General features: G+C 42.5%; 1 protein-coding gene across 2 annotated transcripts in view; it reads right to left on the bottom strand.

The window, feature by feature from the left end:
* Window positions 1–25,663, bottom strand: part of STON2 (stonin 2) — an 83,276-nt gene that overhangs the window by 36,768 nt on the left and 20,845 nt on the right. For both annotated transcript variants that reach the window (XM_075030037.1, XM_075030036.1), the window contains 3 exons: window positions 23,327–23,539; window positions 22,625–22,879; window positions 16,250–16,447 (listed from right to left, as the gene is read on the bottom strand). In XM_075030037.1, coding sequence (XP_074886138.1) covers window positions 16,250–16,447; window positions 22,625–22,879; window positions 23,327–23,414 — 541 coding nt within the window. In that variant the 5' untranslated portion in view covers window positions 23,415–23,539. The remainder of the gene's footprint in view (window positions 1–16,249; window positions 16,448–22,624; window positions 22,880–23,326; window positions 23,540–25,663) is intronic.

Below are 25,663 nucleotides of genomic sequence, written 5' to 3'. Positions count from 1 at the left end.
TTTGATGCTCTTTAAAGTTCATAGCCAAATTATAAATTATGAGAAGCTGAGGAAAATAAACATGCAGTTGATAAAGGCAGCCTTTGTATTTAAACTTCTGCGGAAGAAACCACAGAGTAGAAAATTAGTTTGGAGGATCTTCACTGTTCCCACCATCTTACCTCATCACAGGAATTAAAAATGACTTTATCCTTATAGTGCTAGTAATAAAAAGAATTATCAACAGTCTTGCTATTCATCACAGAGGACAGTGAGATAGCAAGGGACTTGCCATGGCTGTAGTTCATTACCTTAGCGATTCCAGCAGTTATTTTTCAACAGAATTCGTATTTTCACCATTTGTTCTCTATTTTGTACAGCTGTTAACTTGAAATTTACCTTAAAATAAACTATACTGGCAGAATCAGCATACAGCCTGGAGACCTTAAATATTTCTGTATATTTACCATTGTGTTTTCCTCTTTTTAAACATCTTCCCTTTCGGTTGCACACAGTTAATGTGGAAATTAACTTTCTTAAACACATTGCAGAGCCAGCTCCATTTATATGAAAAAATACAGAACATAGCATTTTCCAAACAGAGCTGTGATTTTCTGAGTTGAAGGCTTTTAACACAAAAAAGTAAAGGAATATAAAGGGAGTGTTAGGTTCTTAAATCTTTTGAGGAAAAATAGTGAGGAATATTTACCTCCCAACAATTACTATGCAATTAGATTAAAAATGGCACAAGAACTGATTTTACACTTTCATTTTGTTTATATGACAGGTTTGGTGTGACTAGCAAATTTGCCTGCATTATGTGTCTCTCCAGCATGTTGCATGGGGCACTGTAAGTGATTACACTGTTAAGTGTAGTGATCAGTTGCCCCAAAAACTTGTTCACTGACTTGAGTGGCATTTTCCCAATTTATGCTAATTTAAGTGGGACTAGAGTCATGGTGTTAGAGTATAGGAAATGAAGATTTTTTGGGGGGTGGGGGAATGATTTAATGAATTTTTAAAAATGAAAATATCCAGAAAATGGAATTTTAAAGATAACACACTTTTCTTATGCAACAGTAGAAATCCAGATAGGAGAGTCAAACTCCTAGAGCACAATACAGAAAGAGAAAACAGCTACAAAAACATTGCAGTTTCAGATTCCTGTAAGGTGCAAAAATTATCACCACTGATAAAATTTAGATGACACTGCAGGGCACTTCAGTACAGCATTAGCTACTGCTAGAATTGGTATGTATTTTCTCAAAGAGCACCATTACTTCATGACTTTGCAACAGTGTTACTGTAATTATCCAGTCAATGAACAGCAATTTAAGTTCTTAAGCAAACCATGAAGAAATTCTGCTTGCAGAGGGGTCTTCTGCCAAGGAAAGGGGAATGACAGTCCCTTTACCCATTTTACCTTCACTGCCAGAAGGCAAGGTGCAGCAGGTTCACCCACTAGGAACAAGTTGAAGCCACCTGCATCACATTTCTTAAGCATTTAAGTTATTTCAAATTGGAAAGGAATAGAAGTAATGCAGCACCGAGAAGAGGAAAAATGGACAGGAAGAGAGAAAATCCTGAGGTGGAAGAAGGGAAAAGGGACCTTGTGGGCAAAAGAGCATTTCTTAGATCTAGGTGATGGGTTTTAGAGATTTCAGCAATTGAAGGCAAAGTTTTATCTCTGCCCAGAATCTCTCTGCATCATAGGGGTATAAAAGTCACGTAGCATAGCAAAAGAAATCCTCGACAACACTAGAAATTTGGATGAAGCCAACACAGGTAGAAGTTTTACTTGGCTTTGTTAAGATGGTGCTTCAGTGCAGTTTGTACAACAGACAGGCTGTTGCGCTGTTCAGAAAATGTATTAAGAGTGCTTTATTAAAATCTAGTAAACACATAAGGCTGGCAATTCTGGAGGAAAAGAATGACCTCACTTATGATCTTATCTACATGCAATACAGCAGTTTCCAACCAAAATGATCCGAGAGCATTGGATGGACTTCACTAACTGAAGCATAAACTTTGTATCGTGAAAAAAGAGTCACCTCTGAGAAAGAATACAAAGTCTTTCTAGAAGCCTACAAAGATCAGCAAGTGAAAAATAGCCTTTTCTCCTTAAAACTGCAAGAACATGTAAGGAGGCAGTATCATTTACAATTACCATACCTGAAACAGAGCTGCTCTTCACCAGGAAGCCTTTGCCGGCTCCCTTTTCTCTTCAGAAAGTACTGGCAGCCAGGAGGCTCAAGAGCCACCTTGAAACTTTTCTGTAAAGCGGGGCATGGGCCGGGGCACGTGGATTAAAGCTGTTCACTACTTAACATAGTAAGAAAGAATTCAAACGCAGAAAAAGTATAGCCTAGCTGTCCGTCCTGATATTTCCTTCCTCTTCACTTCTTCCCCGGAAGAAGAAATCAAGAGAGACATGAGCTGGGTTTCCAAGTCCAGGAGAAGAAGCCTGATGGGACCTGGTCCCATGCTGTTTGACTTGAGATCCCCTTGGAAGAGAGCCCCAGGAATTAACGGGTTAATCTCAAGCACCTTTGCTTGCAGAAGCAAACTCTCTCTGCCGTCTGATGAGGGATGTGTTGACTCCTACTGACCTGCTTTTCCTTTTATCCAGCAGACAAAGAGCTACTGGCTCAGGCAAAACCCTTCTCCCTTCACACCTGTTTGCTCCATTAGTTCAGGTTTGGGTTGTTCAGATGCGCGAGACAAACCGGTTTTGTTCTGTGGACGCAGCTGGACTGTCAATCTCAGCAGAGCACAGCTAACCCTTTTGCCCCAGCATCACCCCAGCCCCCGGCCAGGCCAGGAGCAGCTTGGCAAGGGGATGGAGGGCAGAGCTGAAGCCTCAGCCGCAGGCAGCAGCCAGCTCCGCACAGGTACAGGGCAGCCGGGCAGGGCAGGGGGCATAGCCATGAGCGTGCCCACAGCCCTGCATTACAGCTTCTAGAAACCAGCTGCGCCAGTGTCCTTCACTGCAAAACTCCTGCAAAATGCATGCAGCCTTAATGTGAGCACACACAAGAAACTGCACAGCTCTTCAGCATCGAAGTCTCTTGCTAACTGAACTGCCTCGTGAAAGTAGATCACACTCAAGACACCTTCTCTGTATTTCCTTAACCCCCTCGCCCTCCCAATTGCCCCCCATTACCACCAGCATCACACTCATGGGAACACTCATGTGCCTTGCCTCTGACTCAGCTCTGTTATTGAGATGCCATCTGGTGTTGATGTCTTAACTGCTGGAGCACTGACCTCTCTTAGTTAACCTGCATTGACGTTTATGGGAGATCAGTTCATATGACGCTGTCCATCTCTGGACACATACGTGACTAATCAGGAAATCAAGTGCTTTACATGATGTTTTAACTATGCTGTGACATATAAGCTGGTCCCTGCAAGCCTGGGACACAGAACAGCCAAAGGAGCTGAGGCAGATTTCTGAGGAAAATCACTGAGTCCTGTAATTTCAAACGGAGCAGGGATGGAAAACATACCTGGAAGGTTTGACCACATCATGGGGAGGCTCTCATAACAGTTGTTTATATCCAAGGAATTTGCAGTGGCACAGATTTTAGCAGAGATGCATGGTCTTCACAGAGCCCTGAGTAGGTACCCAGGTTGCTAACCCATGTCATTGCTGCTTCTGTAGCCATGCTAAATCAAGCAGAAAGCTGCTCATGAATGACGCAATCTGTATTTACCTTAAGGCCAGATTCACCCTGAAAGCCTGAAGTCTACCATCAGCAAGGACTGACCTCTGTGTACAGAGATAACAAGTGCACAGCCCTGCTGAAACCTCCTCAGCTAAGCATGGTTTCAAATACAGCCTTTAAAGCAGTGCAGCCTGGTGGCTTTATCAAGAAAGTATATTCTACTGACTGAGATGAAGAAGCAAGCTGAAGACTGTGGAGTCCAGTTACAGCATTTTCTGAAGAGACACACCAACATTCAAAGAAAGGGAACAATGTACATGCAACTGCATCAACAGAGTGAAATGCCTTTGTGTCTCTCGGTCCTGGGAGACGAAGAACTCAAAAGGTTTGCAGGGAATCCTGCAGGTCTCCCAGGATACACCATAGTTCACGCTAACAATGTGTTGCTGGAGGCAACCAAGCCTGAACAAACAAATCAATCCGGGGGAGGAGGAGTGATGGGTTCATGAAAGCAAAGCCTCCAGTAAAGCTCCCCTACTTCTTTTGTGCAAGCTTTCCCACCCAGATCCTAATTCTGACTGGCTGGTGAAGGGCCTGCCACAGAGGAGGCGCAGGGAAGCACCCTGGGCCAACCTCATGTCCCACTTCCAGAGCCAGCTCGCTGTGCTGGAGACAGTGTTGTGCCGCTCTGAAGTGCAGCGAAGCAATGAGGCTGGCACGCTGGCTGGCTTGTCAAATGCACTAACACCCTCCAGTTGTCTGCTCCGCCAGATGGACCACGTGCCTCTGTGTACCCTGCGTGCTGGCATGTGCTCCCTTTCCTCCCAATCTCTCCTGAAGACTCATGCCTACCACAAAGCATGCAAATGCGTGTTTAGTGGAGGCAGAACACAGCAGGCACAACCTGCTATGAAGAACGTTTCTGTTGGGCGTCTCAGGAAGACCAGGCTATATGTTTTGGTGAAGAGAATCAAGAATATTCTTGGTGCTTATGCAAGAACATGAATTTATTTCACTTCATTCAAAACTGACACTCTTCTTGCCACACATTTCTTGTAACAACATGTGTATCTCAGCACCACACTCACCATTAGGCAAACACATAAAAATTTTTCAGAAAAAGAGGATTCATGTTAAATTTGGGACATACTTAAAAAAAGCATATGGAAAATGGCCTAAAGCTTGGCAGCTGCCTGTGCCTATTCTTTGTGTAGAGACAGAGTTGTACAGATAGTTGTACAGATTATTTTAAGTACTATCAGACGTCTGCAGTTCATGACAGTATGGCATGTACCCCATCTTTTCAAAAGATACAAAGATCTACCAGATCAGTCTGAATACAGACTCTGAGCTACCCTGCTCCTTCTGGCCACACCAGTGTTGCTGTGGAGAGCTGTCTTCTTCATGTTGCCAGAAACCCAAGACTTTTAAAAGTCTCTTTTAACATAACCTGAAACCTGGGAAAGTGGCAAGTCTAAGCTTACACATTATCTGCATTTCAGATAGTAATCAAAACAGCTACCTGCTGAAACACCTACTTCAACGTGTTCATTTTATATTATGAGTTACCCTTTGGTAGTAACCACTGATCTCCTCTTGTCCTACGCTTTACTTCTCACTCTTGGTACGAAGCACTGAAGACAACTAAGTGTTAATTTATGTGTTTATGCTGCTCACACGTTTAAATTATTCCATTGCTCCAAAATCCACCTTAGGATGTTTCAGGAAACAGTGCACTTTGTAATTACCATGTTTGTGAAAATGAGCAACAAACCCTAGGACTGGAGCCAAAAGGTGTCTATTACAGGCACCTACCTTGTCAAATCCTATCCACACTGAGATTTCAACCAGCAAGGAGATTCCTGCAGGCAATTGCATTCACAGATGTCACAATCTCACAGTCTACGCTCAGCAAGTTTATGCCTCTTCTGAATGCCAGTGTGCATGTTTGTGTCTGCATATGTAAAGCCAGCTAAAAGCAAAAAGCAAACAGCAGCCAACTGTACTGCACTGCCAGGCATGGCAGATTGCTTGCTGCCCTGTGCCAGAGACAGAGATTATTTGTGCTACCACGAACAGCTGATTCCTACCTGCTGCAGCCCTCTGGTCCTTCACCCAGTCCTGCCAAGGGTGTGGGAGGTTCTCCTGCAAATAGCAGTTCCCATTCCCTTAGCAGCAGGAGGACCAGAAAGCCTCTGTTTCCTGCTCTTCTCTTTGTCTTTCTTAGCCCTGCTTCTCCCCTCCCTGCAGTAGAAATGGACCCTGGCCCCAACTCCTCTCCTGTTCCCACCCTCCCCTATGAGGAGCCAAGCATGGGATGCTGTGGAGACAGGTCCTGTATCCTCAGGCATGGCGAAGCAGAAGGCAGTAAGGAGGCAAAAAAAGAAGCGGAAGAAGAGTTAAAAGGGACTCCTGACCATATCCACAGCTCCCTGGCACATCAGACCCCTCATCCACATGGAGCCCCTCTCCCCACCATCGGACGCCCCAGCTGCAGCTCCTCTCATGTTCCTCACCTGACCAGAGTGCACAGGATGCGGTAATACGGTTGTGCTGCTGCACCAATACAAGTGCTGAAGATTCATTTCTTCCCTTCAATCCCAGATGCTAGTTTAGCTATGGATGCACTGGTCAGCACATAAACTTGACAGAAAAGGATCCTGCCCTAATCTTTTGATTTTCAAAGCAGGATTAGCTTCATCCCTGGTCTAATGTTTAAGCCACCAAAATAAGGGATATTTTTGTTTGTTACAGAGATCACTTATTTTGTCAGTCTCACAGTTTAATTCTCCCCTACAACTAGAACTCTTACTGAACATAAAAGTTCAATAAAGCCAACACAGGACTAGTTGACCTTGAAAGCTGGGTCTCGGTGGGCCTTACCCTTCTCAGAAATAATCTTTGGTGGTAATGTTATGTACTGGAGCTAAAGCAAACCACATATATACATATATAAAGAACAAGGAAGTGGGACAGTGGTGATAATCAAACATTAACACATCTAGACATTGTGCCAAAGCTAATGAATACTTTGCCACTGCTTTTTAGTAAGAATGATGATGCACAGCATAGTGATAAGGGCACAGGAGGCAGGCTAGATAACCAAAAGGAGGGACTGGAAATGGAAATTAGCATTAATGAGGTAAGAAAACATTTTGGAGAGGTTACTGTGCTCAGATCAGGAAGTCTGACAAGCTCCCTTCCTAAACTCTGAAAGAACTGACATACATAATTACAGCTTTCATCACAAGGATTTTAAAGGAATCAGTTCAGATGGGGTTGGTACCATACAACTGGAGAAGAACATATATAGTAACTGTATTTATAAGGGGTAAAAATTACTTCAGAAAATACAAGGCTGAAGTCTGACCACAATAGTATGCAAGACTTCGGAAGAAAAAAGCAAAAAGCGTAAGATAAAAAAGGGGATGGAAGCTAGCTTTAAAAGAGGTAGTTTGTTCCAGCCAAACCCAACAGGTTTCATTGACAACAGATTTTCTAGATAAAAAATAGATCTGTCTGTATTAGAAAAAGCGTTTAATGTGGTGCCACCTGGGAAGGAGTTAAAATGGAGACTGATACCAGTATTAAGCCAGAAGTAAAAACAGAGCTAAAAGGAAGATAGCCATTGAGTTTTCAGAGAAATATTAGGGTAGAGCAGCTACAAATAGAATTTCTTGATTAAGATGACATGATTAAGACTACATTTATCCGTATTTTTAAATAATGATCATGGTACAGAAATGAACATGTTAATGGTATTTGCTGAATGCACACAGGAGGAACTGGGTATATAAAGGAAGCTTTGAACATCATAGTGAAAGGAGTGGTTAATCTTGAAGACTGGAGTAACAGAAATGAGATGAAATGTAATAAACAATGTAAGTTCACAATCAGGCATTTAAGGACAGATACATTTGTTATAATGAAGGAACTCATCAATTACGTATGAGAGAAAGTGGTCTAGGATATAGACAGTCAATCTGACTATAGTGAAAGGGTACTTGCCTGATGCACTAGCACAAAAAGAAATAAGATCCTGGGATGTACCAAGGAGAGAATTCCCAAAGATGGGGAAACAGTAATAACTTGATATCAGTCTATGGTGAGACTTCAATCTGTGCACAGTTTTGGTCACCACATCCAAGAAAGATTAATTCAAACAGGAACATGAGCTGACAAGGGCTTGCTAGGATGAGGAGGAGAATGGAGAACCAGAATACTAAAGAACTTGTCTCACACAGTTTAGCAAATGAAAACAGAGAGAGAGATAATTACACTGTGTAAATACATTAAAGGGCTTACACTGGAGACGGCAAAAAACTATTTGAAAGACAACATTGGCACAGGAACACATGGATAGGAAATGGTCATGAAAACATTTACACCTGCGTCCTGGGAAATAGCTTCCATTCCTATGATCTTAAGTGAATCATGTTTAAAGCTCTCTGAAATGTCTACACGTGAAAATACACCAGCTTCAATAAATTGGTGACTAAAGTCTGCACTTAAATGGCATAACTTCTACAAAGTCTGTAATGTGCGCGAGGACATAGAGCTACAGGACTTATGTTGACAGGATCTCTACTCTCCTTTTAGGCAGTAAACTAAATGGCTAGATTTGGAGAGGAGCACACTGAGCTGCAGCTATTCAAAAATTTTGCCACGCCATTAGCTGGGACCTGAATATTTTGGAAGCAGTTTTAGGTGCCAAACCCAGATCTGGACTCCTTCACAATAGGTGCTGAGCACTTTAAATAGTTTTTAAAAATTGAATCCTAACTGATAAGTTCAAATCAGTCTCCACAAGATTTACTGCAATACGTCTAGGAAGTTTACAAGTAAATTGGACTGCATCCACGTTACAAAATCTAGGATCACAATTCTCATTCTTGGTAACCAAGATCAGAATGAAGAAAGTAGCGTAAAGTCTCCCTCTTGTGTAACGAGCACAGTCATAATGCAAATACCAGTTTATATCTGTTCTAAGATTAGGCAGAGGATTTCAGTCTCATCTGTCAAACGTAAGGACAATTAAGACCAAACTGCTTCTAATAACAGATGAAGAAGCTCGTCATGCAAGATTCATGTCATACCTGTGCTCCAGCATTATTTGGCTTGATCAAGGGTAGATCAGCTAGAAAATGGAGATGTTGAAGTAAAGACATACATCAGCAATCTCCCTACACTACTGTCATCCAACTCTGTTCATTTCTGGCTTGAAAGAGCAGAAAGTGTCACATTTTTTCCCTAACATTGGGGCCAAATAAAAGAATAAAGGAGGCAGAAGTTCCGATAAAAATAATCACAAGAAGTTTCTAAGCAGGCACAAAAAAATAAATTGTCAACATAGAAGCTGGAGATTTTGCTTAAATGATTCCTACATTCTTCTTGTTTTTAACAAACCTGCTTCCCATTTTATCCCACGCTGTTCTTTTAGAAGACGACTTTGTAACTGATCCCCTAAAGGCGTTCATCATCACTTTTCCAGTTCCTGTGCTGCATAGTCCAGTGATCCCCTGAGTCTTTCTTAGGTTTTAGATGGTATCACAGTAAGGGAGAAACAAGCAAATCCATGCATTTGGGCATCATGAAATTTCTCATTCTTACTTGCTGACTGCTCCTGCCAGCCTTTTCACCTGCTGTTTTACACTGCCAATTCTATTCAGCCCCTTTGTATTCAGACAGGAAATTCCACACAGAACGGGGATCTCTAATTAAGAGCACATGAAAAGATTTACAGCTCCTGTTAATTAGTACTACTGCTGAAACCTTGCTTACTTCTTTGCCATGTAGAACTGATGATGGAAAATGCGAGTTCTCAGGTGGGTAATTTCTCCACACGGTGAACCCGGTTGCTGTCTGAGAGCTGCAGAATTGGGTTCCCCAGCGTGCAGCCACCTCCATGGGGCACTGGCTACATCACCATGCAGCACGAAGCTGGGACAGTGCTGCACCACTGCTGCTATATTGCTGTAGTGCCATTTTTGCCTCCTGTCAGTGGTACAGCAGCACGCTGCCAGGAACTGAATGCAAAAGGCAAGATAATGCTGCTGAAGATTGCCACTGATGTTTTCCACTTCAAAAGAGCTGGATGTGGGGAGATGCCTTGGTGCTTTTCCCTCCCAGCAGCTTTAAGTTCAGAAGCTATTTAGCATCCTGCGGAATTGCTCCAAACAAACCTAGTCTTTCCTCTTTCAACACAGCAATCACAGATAGCTGCTGCACTTAAGTGTTCCATCTCCAATTAAGCTTCAAACTGACATGTCCTGCTCAGCTGCAAAATCTCCTACTGAACTCCTCTGGCTTATCACATAGGCATGCGGCTTTCTGCACTGCATTAGAAAGCAACTGAAACCAATGTAAACACTGGGGCTGAGGAATCACAGCCTTAGAAACACAAATAGAAGGCTTTGTACCACCTAGCCTGCCTCACTGGCATGAGATAAACTACAAAGCATCTACCCACATCTATTCTCTTGGGATATTGCCTACATAAATGGAGATCAGCAGGTCAGTCCCATGACTGGAGCTGGAATTCTGTCTGCTTTCCTTTCAGCTGATCAGACTATATAAAGCCATCTGTGAATAGGTGTGGAAAGAGTGAAATTCATCAAGAACGTCATATAGGCTCAGCACTTAGCCCTTCTCGAACATATTATAATCCTGCTACAAATCCACAGTTACTGTAACCTGCACTTCCGAATAGCCGTGAGAAGAAAACTCAGCACCTAAACTAAGAGATGCTCCTTTAGCTGTTTGCAGCACAGGGCCAATGACATGGATGAGATCAGAACTGACTCTATGCTGGCACAGAGGCGAGAAAACACTCCATTAAACAGCAAAATCACTATTTCTGGGGCGTAGATGAGGTGGATATTGAATCTTTTGAGGTTGGGAGACTACATGTAGCCCCAGCTGAGGATACAAGAGCTGGTAGAGCTAAGCTCAGTGACATCTCAGTTCTGCTTTAAGTATTATCACTAGGACAGTCCTTTCTAAAACTGAAGTTTTGAGGTGTTGGAGATGGCTGAACAGGGGCAAACTTGCCTACAGTTGACATTACTCAGAAAAATATTATGGAGATATTTGCTCAGGATATGCTGTATCTCAAACTGAAGTTATGGGTTTGGTGCAGAAATGACTGGGTGAGGTTCTTTGGCCTGAGACATGCAGGAGGCCAGATTAGATTATAATAATGATATCATAGTCCTCCCTTCTGACCTTAAAGTCTATGAATCAGATGACTGCAGACCAAGCTTACTCTGAAATTCTCTCTACTGGTTAGATAGAAATAAACTTTTGCTTATTGTTGTACCTGTTCTTTCCTCATTCTAACATTTCTCCCTTCCTCCTGACAGATTTTCTGTGTCTTTCCTTCCTGCCATAAGGAGGGACTGAGACAGTGACTCTGGTCCATGGCTTATACCTGCAATCTTCAGCTGCTTCAGAGAACAAGACTGCCAGACTACACAGCAAACACCATTTCTACTTCAGCTAGGTCCAGCCTGCACAACTGAGCTGCAGGTTCCCCCACTGCAAAACAGGGATGAAGATCCAACACTGCTGCAGAGGTCACTGGGACACCGTGCATTCCTTAAAGTGGTTATTCTCCCCTACCAATGCAGTACTCTTAAAGAAGTTAGAAATGCCTTGAGAAAAATATGGGATGACAACTAGGATATAAAACTCCTGAACTGCTAGCTGGTGGCTGGTGTCGAACATGAGGAAGAAAAAACCCCCTGCCTCTGGTGCTGAATTTAGCTCTTACAGGTTGGGGTTGTGCAAGAACACGTTTTAGGTGCTGTTTGCTCCCGGTATTCTGGAGTCCCCTCCTCCTTGAAGCAAGGGTTTGATGTTCCTCTCTGCAGTCTCTCCAGCTGGCTTTGGCAGGCTCTTGCATACAAATTTTTTCATGTGTCTGGGACTGGGAAGCCAGAACAAGTTGGTTAATAGTTACACAGCATAACTGAAGTGCAGTTCTGGCTGGAAGGTGGTAACTGTCAGCATATGCTATTTTCCCCCTTGCTCCGGTGATTAACATGGAATATCTTCAGAGCTTGTAGCCTGTTTCTAGAATACAGTGCAAACACATTGCAGAGCTGTATAATCTGTTCAAAGCTGCTTGTTTGAAACCTACAGAACACCATTCTTGCAATCATCATATCAGGACTCAGTATCTAGCTGGCTACGGTATACAGAAAAAATATTTATAAGAGAACTACTCCAGAAAAGCATCAGAAAAAGGTTTGAAAAGTTAGTACTTGCCCTCCATTACCTTCAAGAAATAGCTGGAGCTAAGCTTGCCAGAATTGCCATCTCCAAGTTTTAAAATAGAAGCAGCAGAACCCCCTTAAACCATGCAATTTACTTTGAAAATAACAACATTCTCAGAATTAATTCCTTGTGCTATTTATTAACTTTCTGGATTTTGAGCAGTTAGAGGTCATACATGTAACCTTCTATCTCCAAACATGCAGATGTTCTCAGAAAATAATAACATAGCTATTTCCTCAGTATCCCAATAGTCCCAGAGCTTCAGGAGAATGCCAAACAGAACAACTGGTTAGCAAATTGAACTGTCAACATCAAACATGGTGTAGCTGCAGCTCTCCTCAGACGCACATCACAACAGAAACAACAGAACTAGCAACAACGCACCGAAAATAGCTATCAGGGAACTTATGTCTACAAGGCTAATCAGTTTTTTATATATATACATACACACATAAACACACAGAACATTATCATATAATATAGATAGATTTTATTATATATTCTATTAAATTTATAGTAGAATATATAGTTTATGATCTATGCAAATATATATCTTATCTATATTATATATGTATTGTTCATATATGATTTTCTTTATACAGGTCAATATTAATTTTAATTTATATAATAAAAAATTATTTGAGAGATGAATGGTGAAATGCAGAAATCCAAATCAAGCTGTGAGGTATTTGTGTACGAGGTCAGAACAGATCCCAGTGCTTCCAGATCTACAATCGTAGCTACAAGAAGGCCTCTCCCTTGCTCCTCTGACATGCAGATATTTGGCCGAGACAGGCATCTGCTTCAGAATGAATAAATACTTGTATTGTATCAGTAACAGAGATGTTCTGTTACTTATCTTGCAGAGTACAGCACAAATGCCAAAAGTTCCCCCTTCTTTCCACGCTCATTGATCCACGCTGAGCGACATGGCAATGCATGGTAGGAAGCTCTGAGGCAACGGGACACTTCACCAGCACCAACCACAGCTTCACACACACTGTAAAACCCCAGCTGTTGTAAAGTGCTTGTTGTTATAACCATATAAACACGCCCATGTTAAACGGGCAGTCCGCTATCACTTGACCCAAATTTATTGGCTAGCTGCTGCAGGCTAAAATAGCTCCCCATGATGACAAAGATGAAGATAATATAAAAGGCTTCTTGGTGCCAGAGTTCAAATTAGCACAGGCAATAAAGTGCAGCACCTTCTAGCTGCACTTTGACTGAAAAGCGAGTCTTCTTTTTCAGCTCTGCTCGTGCAATATTTACCTTCACTGCTGTGAACTCTGCTGCCTTTACAGGACGTCACTGAGCTTATCCCGACTCCATCAGTCAGGCGGCTTTCTGCAGTGCCCCCCGTAGTGAGGGTAAACTCTCAGGCTGGGATCATTCAGGTCTCTACCATCTTTCTCAGATAGCTTCCCAGGTCGTATCTTACGTAAACACATGCGCTAGATAGAGCTCAAGCCTGTGGAATTGTTTTACACTCAAATCTACCAGCCCTGGACACCAAGATGTGCATTCTCACTGCTAGGACTTGCCTCTGCGTATGCCTGCAGTCAGGCCTACCTCAGGCTTTCATCTGCTCCCACCCAAAAACCCGTGCCCCAAACATTGACAGGCAGTTTAAGCATTTGGCACGCAGGATAAATTCAAGACAAGTGGTGAAATTACAGAACTGAGTTTGCTGGATTCTCTTCTGTGCCGTTCAGGCAATAAAAATTCACCATGGCTAAAATAGTTACTTTACTCAGTGTCTGACCATTGAGTAGAATTTTTCACACTTTTCTCACCAATACGTTTTTCTCGCTTGAAACAATATTAAACCCAAGCTACTCTTATAGACCCAATTCTTTACCTTCACTAAGTAGATAAAAAATGGATTTCTTATTTTCGTTGGGTTTTTTGGCAGTGAAATAAATCTGATTTTTTTTTCCCCTCCATCAAGCTTGACCTTGGAGTCAACAAACTGGCTAACAGTCAATGCGACTTCACCATCACACAGAGTATGAGGATATCTCCCTTCTCCTTCACGGAACAAATAAATGTTATTTCATTGCCTTGATGGAGCCTTCAAACTCCACTACAGACTGAGGCAGCCAGTCTTTTGAGAAGAGAAATGCAAATCAAATGCTTGAATCAAGTGAGGTTTGAATCACTGAATTTCTGGAGAGGGGCAGAGAGGAAGGAAAGAAGAAAGTGATCATGCATTTTTGTCCACTTAGGCACTGTGAGGGTGGGATGAAGGTGGAGCGAACAGAAAAGCAGACAGAACTGTACAAGAGTTCCATGGCCACCAGGTCCTCAGCTCCCTCACTTCCACAAACCTTGCCTGACGGCAGCAGGGCCCTTGGGGGGTTGGGCGGTGAGCCATCCCAGGAACAGGAACAAACATGCGCTTTGTTCATGCTGCCCTTTTGCAAACTCCATACCTGGTGGTAGGAAGACTTAATGTATTTCTTACTTCAAGTTCCAGTACCACAAAGGTAGTGTATCTTATGTTTTAGCTAATGACACAGCTTTGCCTATATTACCTACTTTTTTTACTTTTAAAAATTTATAGGTCATAGGAATGATTTTTTGTACCTGTTTTGCTTATAAATAAGTCAGTTTGTGACTGACTGGGAAAGAAAGAAGAGTAAGAAGGTTGCACACAAAGCTTTTACTGAAGTATCAACTTCTATTTTGGCCATATATAGCAAATAATTCCATACATATGCCAGTAATATACAGCAGCACTTTTGCTTTTCATTTCTCTATATGATGCAAAGTTCTATATGAATGGGGCATCCCTCATTTCCCTTGTTACTGGGACTTTCTCCCCTTGAGCAACAGCCACCCTATGGCAACCTATACCATATCAACAAAACAGCAATCTCCAGCACATACTCCATATGAAAACTCTTACACTTCACCCTAATAGACATGAGCTCATTGCAGCAGAACTGATGTCCATGCTAGCATCCGAAAAGCTGGCACACGAGGCCACGTTGCCTACTCTACCCTTCCACCAGTGGTTCCCAAACTGGGAGGTAGACACAAGCAGAGTATTCTAAAATAAAAATGGTCAGACAGACTTGTGGTAACTGTATTATTTGAAGAAAGAAAGGTGTCTACTTATCCAAAGTAAATACTGCTTCTCCACAAATCCTTTGTCTTAAGCACCCGGCCAGTACCTACCGTGCTGCTGTTTATGAACCTGTCTTGAAGTCCAACCCAGTTTCACCAAACCATCGAATAATACTCTTTTCAGGTGATGTATGTAAATGTTTCTTATGGAAGGGACATATGACCTCAGTGGGGCTTAGGAAGTCCATTCTTCCAAAACAGATCTTATTTCACACATATTGTTACATTCACCACCTGAGAGAAACACATTAAATACCTCACATGCCTGAGCTATCATGACATCAGTGAATCAATTTTCGTCACCAAACTGGGTAGCTACTGACCTTCCTCAGCTTGGGGTGAACAGCTTCCAATGTACTGCAGGTGCTTCCTCCTGGAGCTGTGTATTTTTTTCCTTTTTGTGTCCTGACATGCCAGCTCTTTTTATGCTCTGTCAAAGTCTGCTTTGTCATTCAGGAGTTCTCATCATCCCAACTCTGCATGACACCGGTGGCACCACTCTGCTTTATTTCTCCTGCTTCAGAGATTAACTAGAGTACAACTGAGGAGCAACGAGCTACAATCCCATACAGCACATTTTTCCACAGTCAGGACACCATCTCAATAGATCCCTACAAGGTCAGATAAAGGATCCTTAAATGACCAAAATCTGCTACTGAACCACCCTCTGTCATCTCCTACACCCTCTCTGCATCACTTTACAGTAACAGTGCAAAGCACAGTGCAAAGAACGCATGCAGCAGCCTGGATCTGTGTCTTGGCACCCACTGAAACAGAGAGGGGCATGCAGAGCTGGACCTATCTCAGCTGAATACACCTGTGAGTTAAGAAAATTTCTGCACAGAAGTTCAGGAAGGGCATCCAGCTTCTCCCACAATATACTGAGAACTATCTCCTAGATCAGCTTAAGCTGATGTGGTATGCAAAAACCAGAAATGCTCCAACATTTCCCTCGGACAAGTCCACCAACAGGTACATAGCTGCATTTGGCTCTTACTTCGGGAGCCTGTATATATGAGGGGTGTGTCAAATCCAGATGGGATTTTGGGGGAATTGGACTAGAACAAAGTGTTAGTCTGCCTAATCCTTGAGTTTGTTCTGCTTTGGATCCGTTCCCTGTAGCTCACTTCCCAGCAGTGAGTTTGAGGAGCATCAAAAAGATTGAGATGGAAGCTTGAAGGCTTCCCTCTTACCAGCTGAATCTGCTGCAGATGTTCCACCACTGGTCAAGTCCTCAGTATTAATCGACTGCAGATCTGTGTAGGAGGGAGCAATGCTTGGGCTGCTGGTGTCCTCTGAGTTGGTTGTCCAGCTGCTCTCCGAGGCATGTGCTCGCCTCTCAGAAGTGTTGGAGGAGGGGGAAGTCCAGCTGGGTGCTTTTGATGGAGACACTGGATGCAGAAAACAAACAGGTATCAGTTAGAGACTTACAGGGCAATCTTCAAGAAGATAACAACTATTCCAAAGACACACTGTATCAGTGTACTGAGACTCTGTAAATATAAATTCCAACATCCACAGCAACACAGTTATTTTATAACTAACACACAGCAACTTAACTAGTGCCTGGCACTGTTACCCTCCAGCACTACTCAGCCGTCTGCCTTAGATCCCATACTGCTGGCAGCTGTATGTTTTCCTGTTGTTCAAGTATGGCAGAAGCTATGACTTTTCAGAACAGGAAGATCTGATGTTTCTGCCACTGCTGACAAGATCTGAATATCTGTGTTGTGCAACACAGTGGAGTTTTTATAGTACCACAGATTTTTATAAAGTGGTTTTATTATATTTAATTAAGCATTCCCTATCTGTGACACCCACTAAAATGTAGTTGTCATCTTAGGAATACTCCACATGGGAGGAGGAGTATAAAAACAAACTGAAATTGACCTATTAATGTGCATTAGAAATGGCTTTTGCTGCTGAACATGCAGGATGGAGTGCCCCAATCCGAATAAACTGCATAACATTTCTGCTCAGTGTAGACCAAAAATCCTGTTCTACTCACTTGTCAGACTTGCATGTCAAACAGTTAAGCCCTGCCTAGCTATCATCCAGAATTCAGAACACAATCTTACACATCCAGTGCTACGAATTTGTATTGTATACTCCTTGTTTTGTAGACTCTTTGCCCACAGTATTATTCAAATGTTAGGAGCAGTGGGTGACTCTAGTGAGGAAATAATTAAAAAAAAAAAGATGTGGTAGAAAAATCTTCCTGAACTAAGGAAAGGTGTACTGGTAGAGAGTAATTCTAATGTCAGCAAAATAACTGTTTCCTAAGTTAGTACATCTATGCTCATCTTTTAAACCAACAAAGATCTCAATGCACCCCAAGTTTTGCAGTTCTAGAACTGCTGACCCAGAGGTTCTCTTCTCAGCATGTCATACATAAACAACCCTTATTAGGTTGACAGATACTTTGGAATAAAATGGCAAATTAATGTTAAAGAGGATTCATCTCTCTCTACTACATCCAAGTGGTGTGATGGGACACCACCTCATTATGGAAACCTTGCTGTGTGCATAGAGGGAATATCCAAACAGCGCTCCCTGCCTTGCCAATTGAGAAGTGCAAATTTGTTTTATATAGCTGCACCCTCAAGTAAGCAGGCACTAATATATTTATATTTGTACAGCTGTAAGCCTATGTACTGAGCTGCTTCTGAGTAGAGTCATCCCTAAGGATGAGGGGCTGAAAGTCAGGAGATCTGTCTCCTTATTGCACATGTTGACAGTTGTGTTAGAGTGACATGACCAAAAGCCCCCGCTTCTCCCTCCAGTAATTCCACACTGTGTTGTGCTTGATGCCTGTAGAAAAAGGATGACAAGCGTATGATTATAATCTGCCAGTCCCTCTCGCAGCCCTTTTGTTAAACATGGCATGAGTCATCTGAAAAGCCACCCTTAAAACTTCACCTGAAATTGCTTTGACAGAGTGCTTTATTTGGACATAGAAGACAAGCTGAAAAGCTAGCTCCATACGTGAACCAGTAGCAAGACCCGAGGGTTTTTTTAAGTGTGTTTTGTATCTCGATTCTAGAAATTATGGAATTATTTTATAAAAAAGATTTTAGATTTGCAGTGTTTCTTTTTTTGTTTGGTCAGTCACAGCAATATTAAAAACATAAGCCAATTTAGAAACACAGAAGATTTAATAACTCAGATACTGTCCACTTGTTTTGTGCTTTCCAAAACCGATTTTTGTCCAACAGGGAGACTGACTGGAATAGTGTTGTAGAATACTTTTATATAAGGGCAAATTAATTTTACTCCAGATAAGTTGTGCCACTTTGGAAAACCATAACCATAGAGAGCTTTTTCTGCCACAAATGTTCTTTAAAATCTTACTACAGTCAACTTCCACCTATTACTAAGTTCTAGGTTCCCCTGCACTAACCCTTGGAACTAGTAAAAATGCATTTTCCCCTATGCTGAGCAAAACAACTATCTATCAATCTCAAAAAGCAAGACAAGCAAAAGTAAACATCTACAGACATTTAGGTCCCTCTTCAGATGCTCCTTCTGCTTTACAGATTCTTGGAAGTCCTGAAACCAAATTCCTAAATGAGGTAGGTTTTTTCCCCTAGAAACTTGGAATTTGGTCTCTAATGTCAATAGATGTAGAGACATGGCCTTTTAGCTGCAGGAATTTCTCAGAAATCTGTTTATGTTGAAAGACCAGTGCCAGAACTGTCCCTAACATGCAAATCTTGTAGCATGCGTAGGATATGGAAAATTAACTGTTTCCCAAACTGAAAAATGTTTCCTTCCACATGAATTTTACTTTTCTTGACGTGTTTGTTCCTAATACAATGGATTGGCTTTTAATATGCAGAATTACCTTTAAGCATTCATTCCTCTTTGATGTTTTGAGGATCCGTTCTTTGATCCCTATACTGTATTACAATCAACCTTGTTAGCATCATATCCTTCCCTATCACATAGGACCTCAGATTTTTCTGATTTTAGGACAGCATCACAGTTGGTCTAGTTTTCAGCTGATGATCTTGTGTTGCATGTACTTTCTACTTTCAGACACAACAGCAGAAAATGGTTAAATTGAGATTTGCCTTACTGTAGGATAGCCTCTCAAAGGACATGGTAGGCATCCAAGTTACTTGAGCCATTTAAAACCAGACAAAGCTCTCGGGAAGAAGCGGTGGGAGGTGTGGTATGTGTGGAACAGATGATGTAACAGATCTTGCCTTGCTCTAATTTTGGTGCTTTGCTGAATACCTCATTGAATTCAAGAGTGTAGCTAACACCGATAGAATATGAGATTGCGAGCTGGAGGCCTATTGTGTAACAAATGCAAATGTTATGTCACTGGCTGGCTGTGATCATTTACAGATTATGTAACATTTGTGACAGGAACATTTGGGTGAGCCTAAAAATCTAATTTTTCACTTTTGCAGTATCAGTTTAATGAGTTTGACTAGCCTGATAGTAACTATGAGAAAAATCAAATTTCTTCTTTTCCCAGCAAAAGGAAAACGGGCAAGAGGGCACCACAATGCATCATTTCTGTGACTAAGTATTTCTGTGGTCTCGCTCAAGAGTTACTGCTCTCCAGGGAGAAATCCACATGGTTTGGCAGCTGTCAGTTATCTATGCATAAACCTGAAAAGCAGAAATATTTTGAAAGAAAGATTTTGCCTAGCATTTACTCTGCCTGAACCTGGCAGCATTAAGGGTTTACAAGAATGTTCTAGATAAAGATAATTTCCACTATGAGGCTCACAATGGTCACTTTTCATTTCTATAGCTCAGGTTTCGACCTTTCTTCTCACCTTCTGAATTCTTTGCCTGTGTTTTCAACCCTGTTTCTTGCTATCAATCCCCCTAATTTCTGCTCCCCCAATAATGTCTTCACTGTTCCCAGCACAAGGGTCCAGCATTAGACTTGGTTTTCTTTTAAACGTATTTCCTATAGGATAATCACTACACAGCAGTTGTCTTTAAATTACTATTTTTTAGACTGTGAGCACTTTGGGACAAAGATTTGCTTTTGGGGGAACCTGTGCAAAAATACTGTAGCCCTAAGGTTGGAGGAAGACAGCATCTCTTTCTCTCCTAGGGCCCCCCCTCTCCGCTCTCATGGCACTCTGGAAATGCCACTTTGCAAGCACTTTTCAAAATGTGTTTCCAGGCAGTCTGGCCATCAGCCTGGGTAATTATCTAGTCAGCTGTGCAGCTGCTTCAGCGTGGACAGACAGACAGACGATTTCCCAACAGTGCTGGAGCCCTGACAGGAACACGGCCGGGGGTGCTGTGCCTTCAGGACATTGCTCTTCACAGCTGCCTGCACAGGAAACAGATTTCAAACATCTCCATCCTTCTCACACCGATCCGTCTGTCCATACTTGGCCTTTATACTCTTCCCCCTCCCAACTAGCTATTCGCTATTGTTCTTATGTGGGCTGTTTGCTACTGGAAATGAATAATTGCTGTCACCACAGGCTTTCCACTGAGCGTGTCAGCGTATCGTCGTTGTAACACAAAGTCTCCAGCTTTGCTGCCGCCCATAGAAAAAAGACGTGACCTGCAGTTTAATTGAGAACAACAAGGCTGAAGTTTATCCTACCTCTTGCTGTCAAAAGCCCCTCAGAGTAGAGGGCTAGAGACAAAGATCTGTCATCTCTTTCTGCCCCACGACCTTCCCTTTAGAGGCTGTCAGCTGCACTGGTCTGGCCATTTATAATACAGTGTCCAGAATAGGAATCGGACTAGCTCATAAATAAGGATCTTAAAATATCCATATCACCTCCTTAGGGTTCCTATATAGTTAGAGAATAACAGTCTCCCATGCAGGATGAATATATCCTGATCTGAATGCCAGGGGAACCATCCTCCATGAATCTCACTCAGACGCTAGAAGTTAGTGTGCAAATACCCACTCAGTGGCATGGATCACAGGACAAGCCTTTACAGGGGCACAAATGGGTGCCTTCTGCAAAACCGCAATGCTTTTGGAAAGACTTCTCTGATCACCTCTTTTGGATATCCTAGACATCTGCCTACAACCTTGTGTCCCCTGTGACTGAAAACACAAACCAAGAGGCAGTGTTTTTGCTAAGCACAGACCTTAAGACTGGGCCACATCCCTTTAAGGATGGGAAATCAAGTAATACACCACAAAATTACTTTTATGGAATTCTCTTTGTTATGGGTAGCTTTATTTAGGCTGAGCAAATAATTTTTTTTCATTTAATAAGAAGGTGTACTTAGAGTTTTCTAGTCAACAGGGACATCACAACATTAGCAAGAAAATATGGTGTCAGAGCAACCAACAGCTCTGTTTGAAAAAGTACGTGGCTGTATGAGTAAGAGTAAGGATCACCTAACCATGAAATTAAATAATAGAGAGGTAGAGCACCTCAGTTTCACAGATTTATGGTTACAGGTGCTCTTCCCTCTCTCCTCATCACCAGGGTCAGTGAGCATTTACAACTGAGAAGAATAGCCAACAAATAAATATAAAGATAAGAAGGTCTTAAGCAGAGCTTAAGAGAAACTTCTTTTAGCCTGAAGATTCAAGCACTTCTCCTGCACAAAGATCTAACCACTGTCTCAAATGGACTGTAGCACCCATAAAAAGAGCAGATGGAAAACCATTGGGTTTTACCCAAAACCCAACCCAAAGTTGTCAATCCAAGTTTTCTGACAGAAGTATTATTTGTGTCACAGGGAGTATTTGATGGACTTGGTGAGCAGAGTAAAGTTATGTCTTCGAACTGCTTTAATAACTAGCAGTAATGAAGTGGAATTATTAAGAGACAATCTCAATTTAAACATGAAAAAGTAAACTAATGTTTTCTTTGGTGATTACTCCACAGCCTCCTGCAAGGAGGGACAGAAGTCTGTTTGTACAGAAAAGATAGAAGCTCATATAGCCATATCAGTTAGTGTAAGCTGAGGAGGCAAGCCAGAGGCTTTGCATGCACATTTAAAGTATGTCAGAAAGAACTTTTACATTTGAAGAAAAGTGCATGCAGTCCTGGAATTAGGGTCAACTTCAGTTGTCTTTGTAATTCTCCAGCTGCTAAATCATAGCATCAAAAGACAGCAGAAAGTACTGATGGGCATTGGCACGCTAGTTGTCGGTCTCATTAAGCTTCTGGCAAAAACCATATGGGGACTATGAGCAGATAAAGACTATGACCACAGAGGACAGTGATCACCATTCTTTCAGTTCCCGATCACAGAGGCAAACATGGCTCAGACTTTTTAGATGGCTGTTCACACCTGTACATAAGAAATGTCACTACTGAAAACACCACTATGCTGTTTCCCCATGAATGCATTTTGGCAGTCTCCAGGATCAAGACATAGGTGGAATGAATCACAGAAGCCTTTGATTTTCTTTACGAAAAGAAAATACTGCTAGTTCAACCCAGAACAAAATTATGAGCCCTTTTTGAAACTCTAATAACATTAATTGTTTTAAAGTACAAACTAGTCAAAGTTCAAGCTTTGAGAAATCAAAGAGCAAGCAAAAAGTCCTCTAGGCTCTCATTGTATTCTGTTAGGTTACTGGAATGGACCTTTTCATGCATTTGCCTCACCTGCTTGTGGGTGGGTTGATGGAGCACTGGTCCATGGTGCATCTTCAAACTGAACCCAAGCACTGATGGATGACAACAGATCAGCACTGGGACACACATGGTTCCCAAGCACAGCAGTATCCACCTTGGGTTGGTCAGCTACACCTTCCAGCTCTGTGTGGGAGAGGTCTTGAAATTCTCCATCCGCATTGTGGTTCTCTTCTGAGGAGGTGTCTGAGGAAGAAAAACATTTCTCCAAAGGCTCCTCAGTGCTACCTAAAATAGAGACAAAATAGAGAGATTGGTAGGACTCACCATTACTTCATTGTTTTTTATTGAAATATCTAAAATTTGCCATTAAATGTAAGTAGAAAATTTTCCTTCACCTAATGTAGTTGTTAGTCTAACACTGGGCATAGTTTTGCACTTCATTATAATAGGTGAGACTTACTCCGTAGTCAGTTGGATACTGCCTTGAATCAAGAAGGACAGATCCAAACCCTGTAATAGATCTATGCTAAGGAAATCTCACATTAGGGGAGTATTTTACATTTTTAGCCCAAATTCTCCTGTTACATAGGGGTAGCAGCAGATAATTCAACCTCTGCACATGCTGCTTCCACTTAGAAGGCAAGCTCTGTGATGCCAGATATATGACAGTAGTTGGTCTAATTCAAACAAAGAAAGTCTCACAAGGTTCAAAGAAAATCAGAGACAGCTTACCTCGTGGATTAACAGGGAGGAGCAGCTCATCAGTGAAGGACACCCACTCAGACTGGTGGGAGGCAATGACACTAGTCAGAGACGTCATATTCGCAGCAGGCTACTCATCTTCACTTGGGGATTATAAGGGGGAAACAGAATGGGAAAGAGGTACAGTGAAGAGGAGCCAATAGAGGGAAACACCTCCTTTGCACTTTCTTTTCTTTTCAAGTGCTGTTAAGAGAAGAAAGGAGTAAATTATGTCTTTTAGAAAATTAAATGGGAGGAATGAGTGCCAACATTTTAATAATACAGAATGTTAAACCTATTTACGTACCACAGGTACAGTACTGTCAAAGTACTGCCACCTTTGAGACAAGAATGTCACCTGTGTCTAGAGGAGGACTACACTTAAGCAACTCATTGATTAAAGCATCTGAGGGCCTTCAAACATCCTCATGTTAGAAACAGTCAATCACTGAAAACAATGTTTTATTCCTTACTCAGCGAGCCATGCCTCTTATAACCCCAGCAAGAGAGGTGATGAGGAGATTCTCCCAAGTTTAGCAAATTTTGATTATGATGTAACTTAATCCTAATTCCAAGATGTCAGCATGTCCTTGCTCATCTTGCTACTTACAATGTCTGATCCCTCTCAAGAGCAGGCAATAAGCTGCATGTCTCATTACCAGTAACATCTATGTAGCTGGTTCTGGGATGGGGATTGGTTGCCCATGAATCTTATCACGGTGTGGGTATGAAAAGATGCCCTCTCAGCTAGCTGCATTTTCAACTCTGCTGCTTGACTGGAACTTCAAGTTTTAATTTTAAAAACCAACATCTTAGATCTTGTCTGGAGTTAAGCATGATTTTGCTGTAGCGCAGCAAATGTTTTCACAGATGCAGCAATTTTAGTTAGGATGCACTGCAACAGGCTGTACCCTGCACAGATCTGGGAATCTGCTAGAGGGAATGGGGCACTGCAAAGTGCTCTGGTTGTTGGCTAGTAACTGGGAAGGTCAGGTGTCGTGGTTTAAGCCCAGCTAGCAACAAAGCACCACGAGGCCACTCGTTCGCTCCTCTCCCCTGGTGTGGGTCCCTTCTGAGGGCTGCAGTCCTTCAGGCACAGACCACCCCAGCGCAGGCTTTCCCATGGAGTCACGGCCTTCTTCGGGGGCATCCCCCTGCTCCAGCGTGGGGTATTCCACGGACTGCAGGTGAGCATCTGCTCCCCCGCTCCCCTCCACGGGCTGGGGACACAGCCTGCCGTCTCACCACGGGCTGCAGGGGCATCCCCTCCTCCCCCGCTCCTCCTCCCCTCCTTCCTCACTGACCTCAGTGTCTGCAGAGGGGTTCCTCTCACATTCTAATCTCCTCCCCCCCACAGGTTTCCCTTCTTAAATCTGTTCTCCCAGAGGCGCTACCACCGTCACTGATGGGCTCAGACTTGGCCAGCGGTGGGTCTGACTTGGAGCTGGGGAAGCTTCCAGCAGCTTCTCACAGGAGCCACCCCTGCGGCCCCAGCCCTGCTACCAAAATCCCGCCACACAAACCCAGTACATCAGGTCTGGGGAGAGAAATTCTGACAAGCACCCATGATCGCCTCAGATTTGCAGACTACTTCAAAACTCTCAGAGGACTATTGCCTCCTCCTAGGGAAGCATGTGAATTCTGTCCCCAGTTATGTCAAGCACTGAAGCTCTTGTTGCCATGGTATTCAAGTACTTGAGAATACTAAAACTCAGACTTGGCTGTTTTAAAGTCTTTAAGCGGCATATCTTGGTCTGCTGTCTCCCACCTAACTAAAGTTTTTTCTGGGGTGAAACTTTATGTTGGTGTACAAGAACAGGTACTTCAGTGAGACTTCTCTTTACCCTACATTAACAACATTTAGGTCCAAGGAGCAGACCGATATTTAAATGCATTCAGTCTTTAAGCATTTTCTGCAGGAAGTAGATCATTAAATGGCTTCCAATATGATTATTCTCTTCAGGGGCACAAAGTTATTAGTCTGCTGAAGGCAAGTCAGCAAATAAGAGCTGTGTGAAACTGCTGAAAACTTTCAAAATTTTGGAACTCACAAACCAGCCTGACCCCCAGAGAGGATTCATGGGTCTATGTTCATTGTCTGAAGATGAATCTTTCCAAGCAGAATTGAACACAAAATGTACAGTTTCCTGGGAACACAAAAAAGGATTCCTGGAGACAATCCTGATGGTTCAGTGCAATTTGCCAGAAGACTGATCCCCTCCCCGTAGACTTTCCAGAGCCTATGGCCACCCCACAGCCAGTCACCCTGCATACCTTTCCCTTGTTACCAACCAATTCCCTAATGCTGGAGGAAACAGCTGCACTGGA

The sequence above is a fragment of the Buteo buteo genome, chromosome 6 (genome assembly GCF_964188355.1).
Source record: "Buteo buteo chromosome 6, bButBut1.hap1.1, whole genome shotgun sequence".
Classification (NCBI taxonomy): Eukaryota; Metazoa; Chordata; class Aves; order Accipitriformes; family Accipitridae; genus Buteo; species Buteo buteo.
This window is presented reverse-complemented; position numbering and strand designations above follow the sequence as displayed.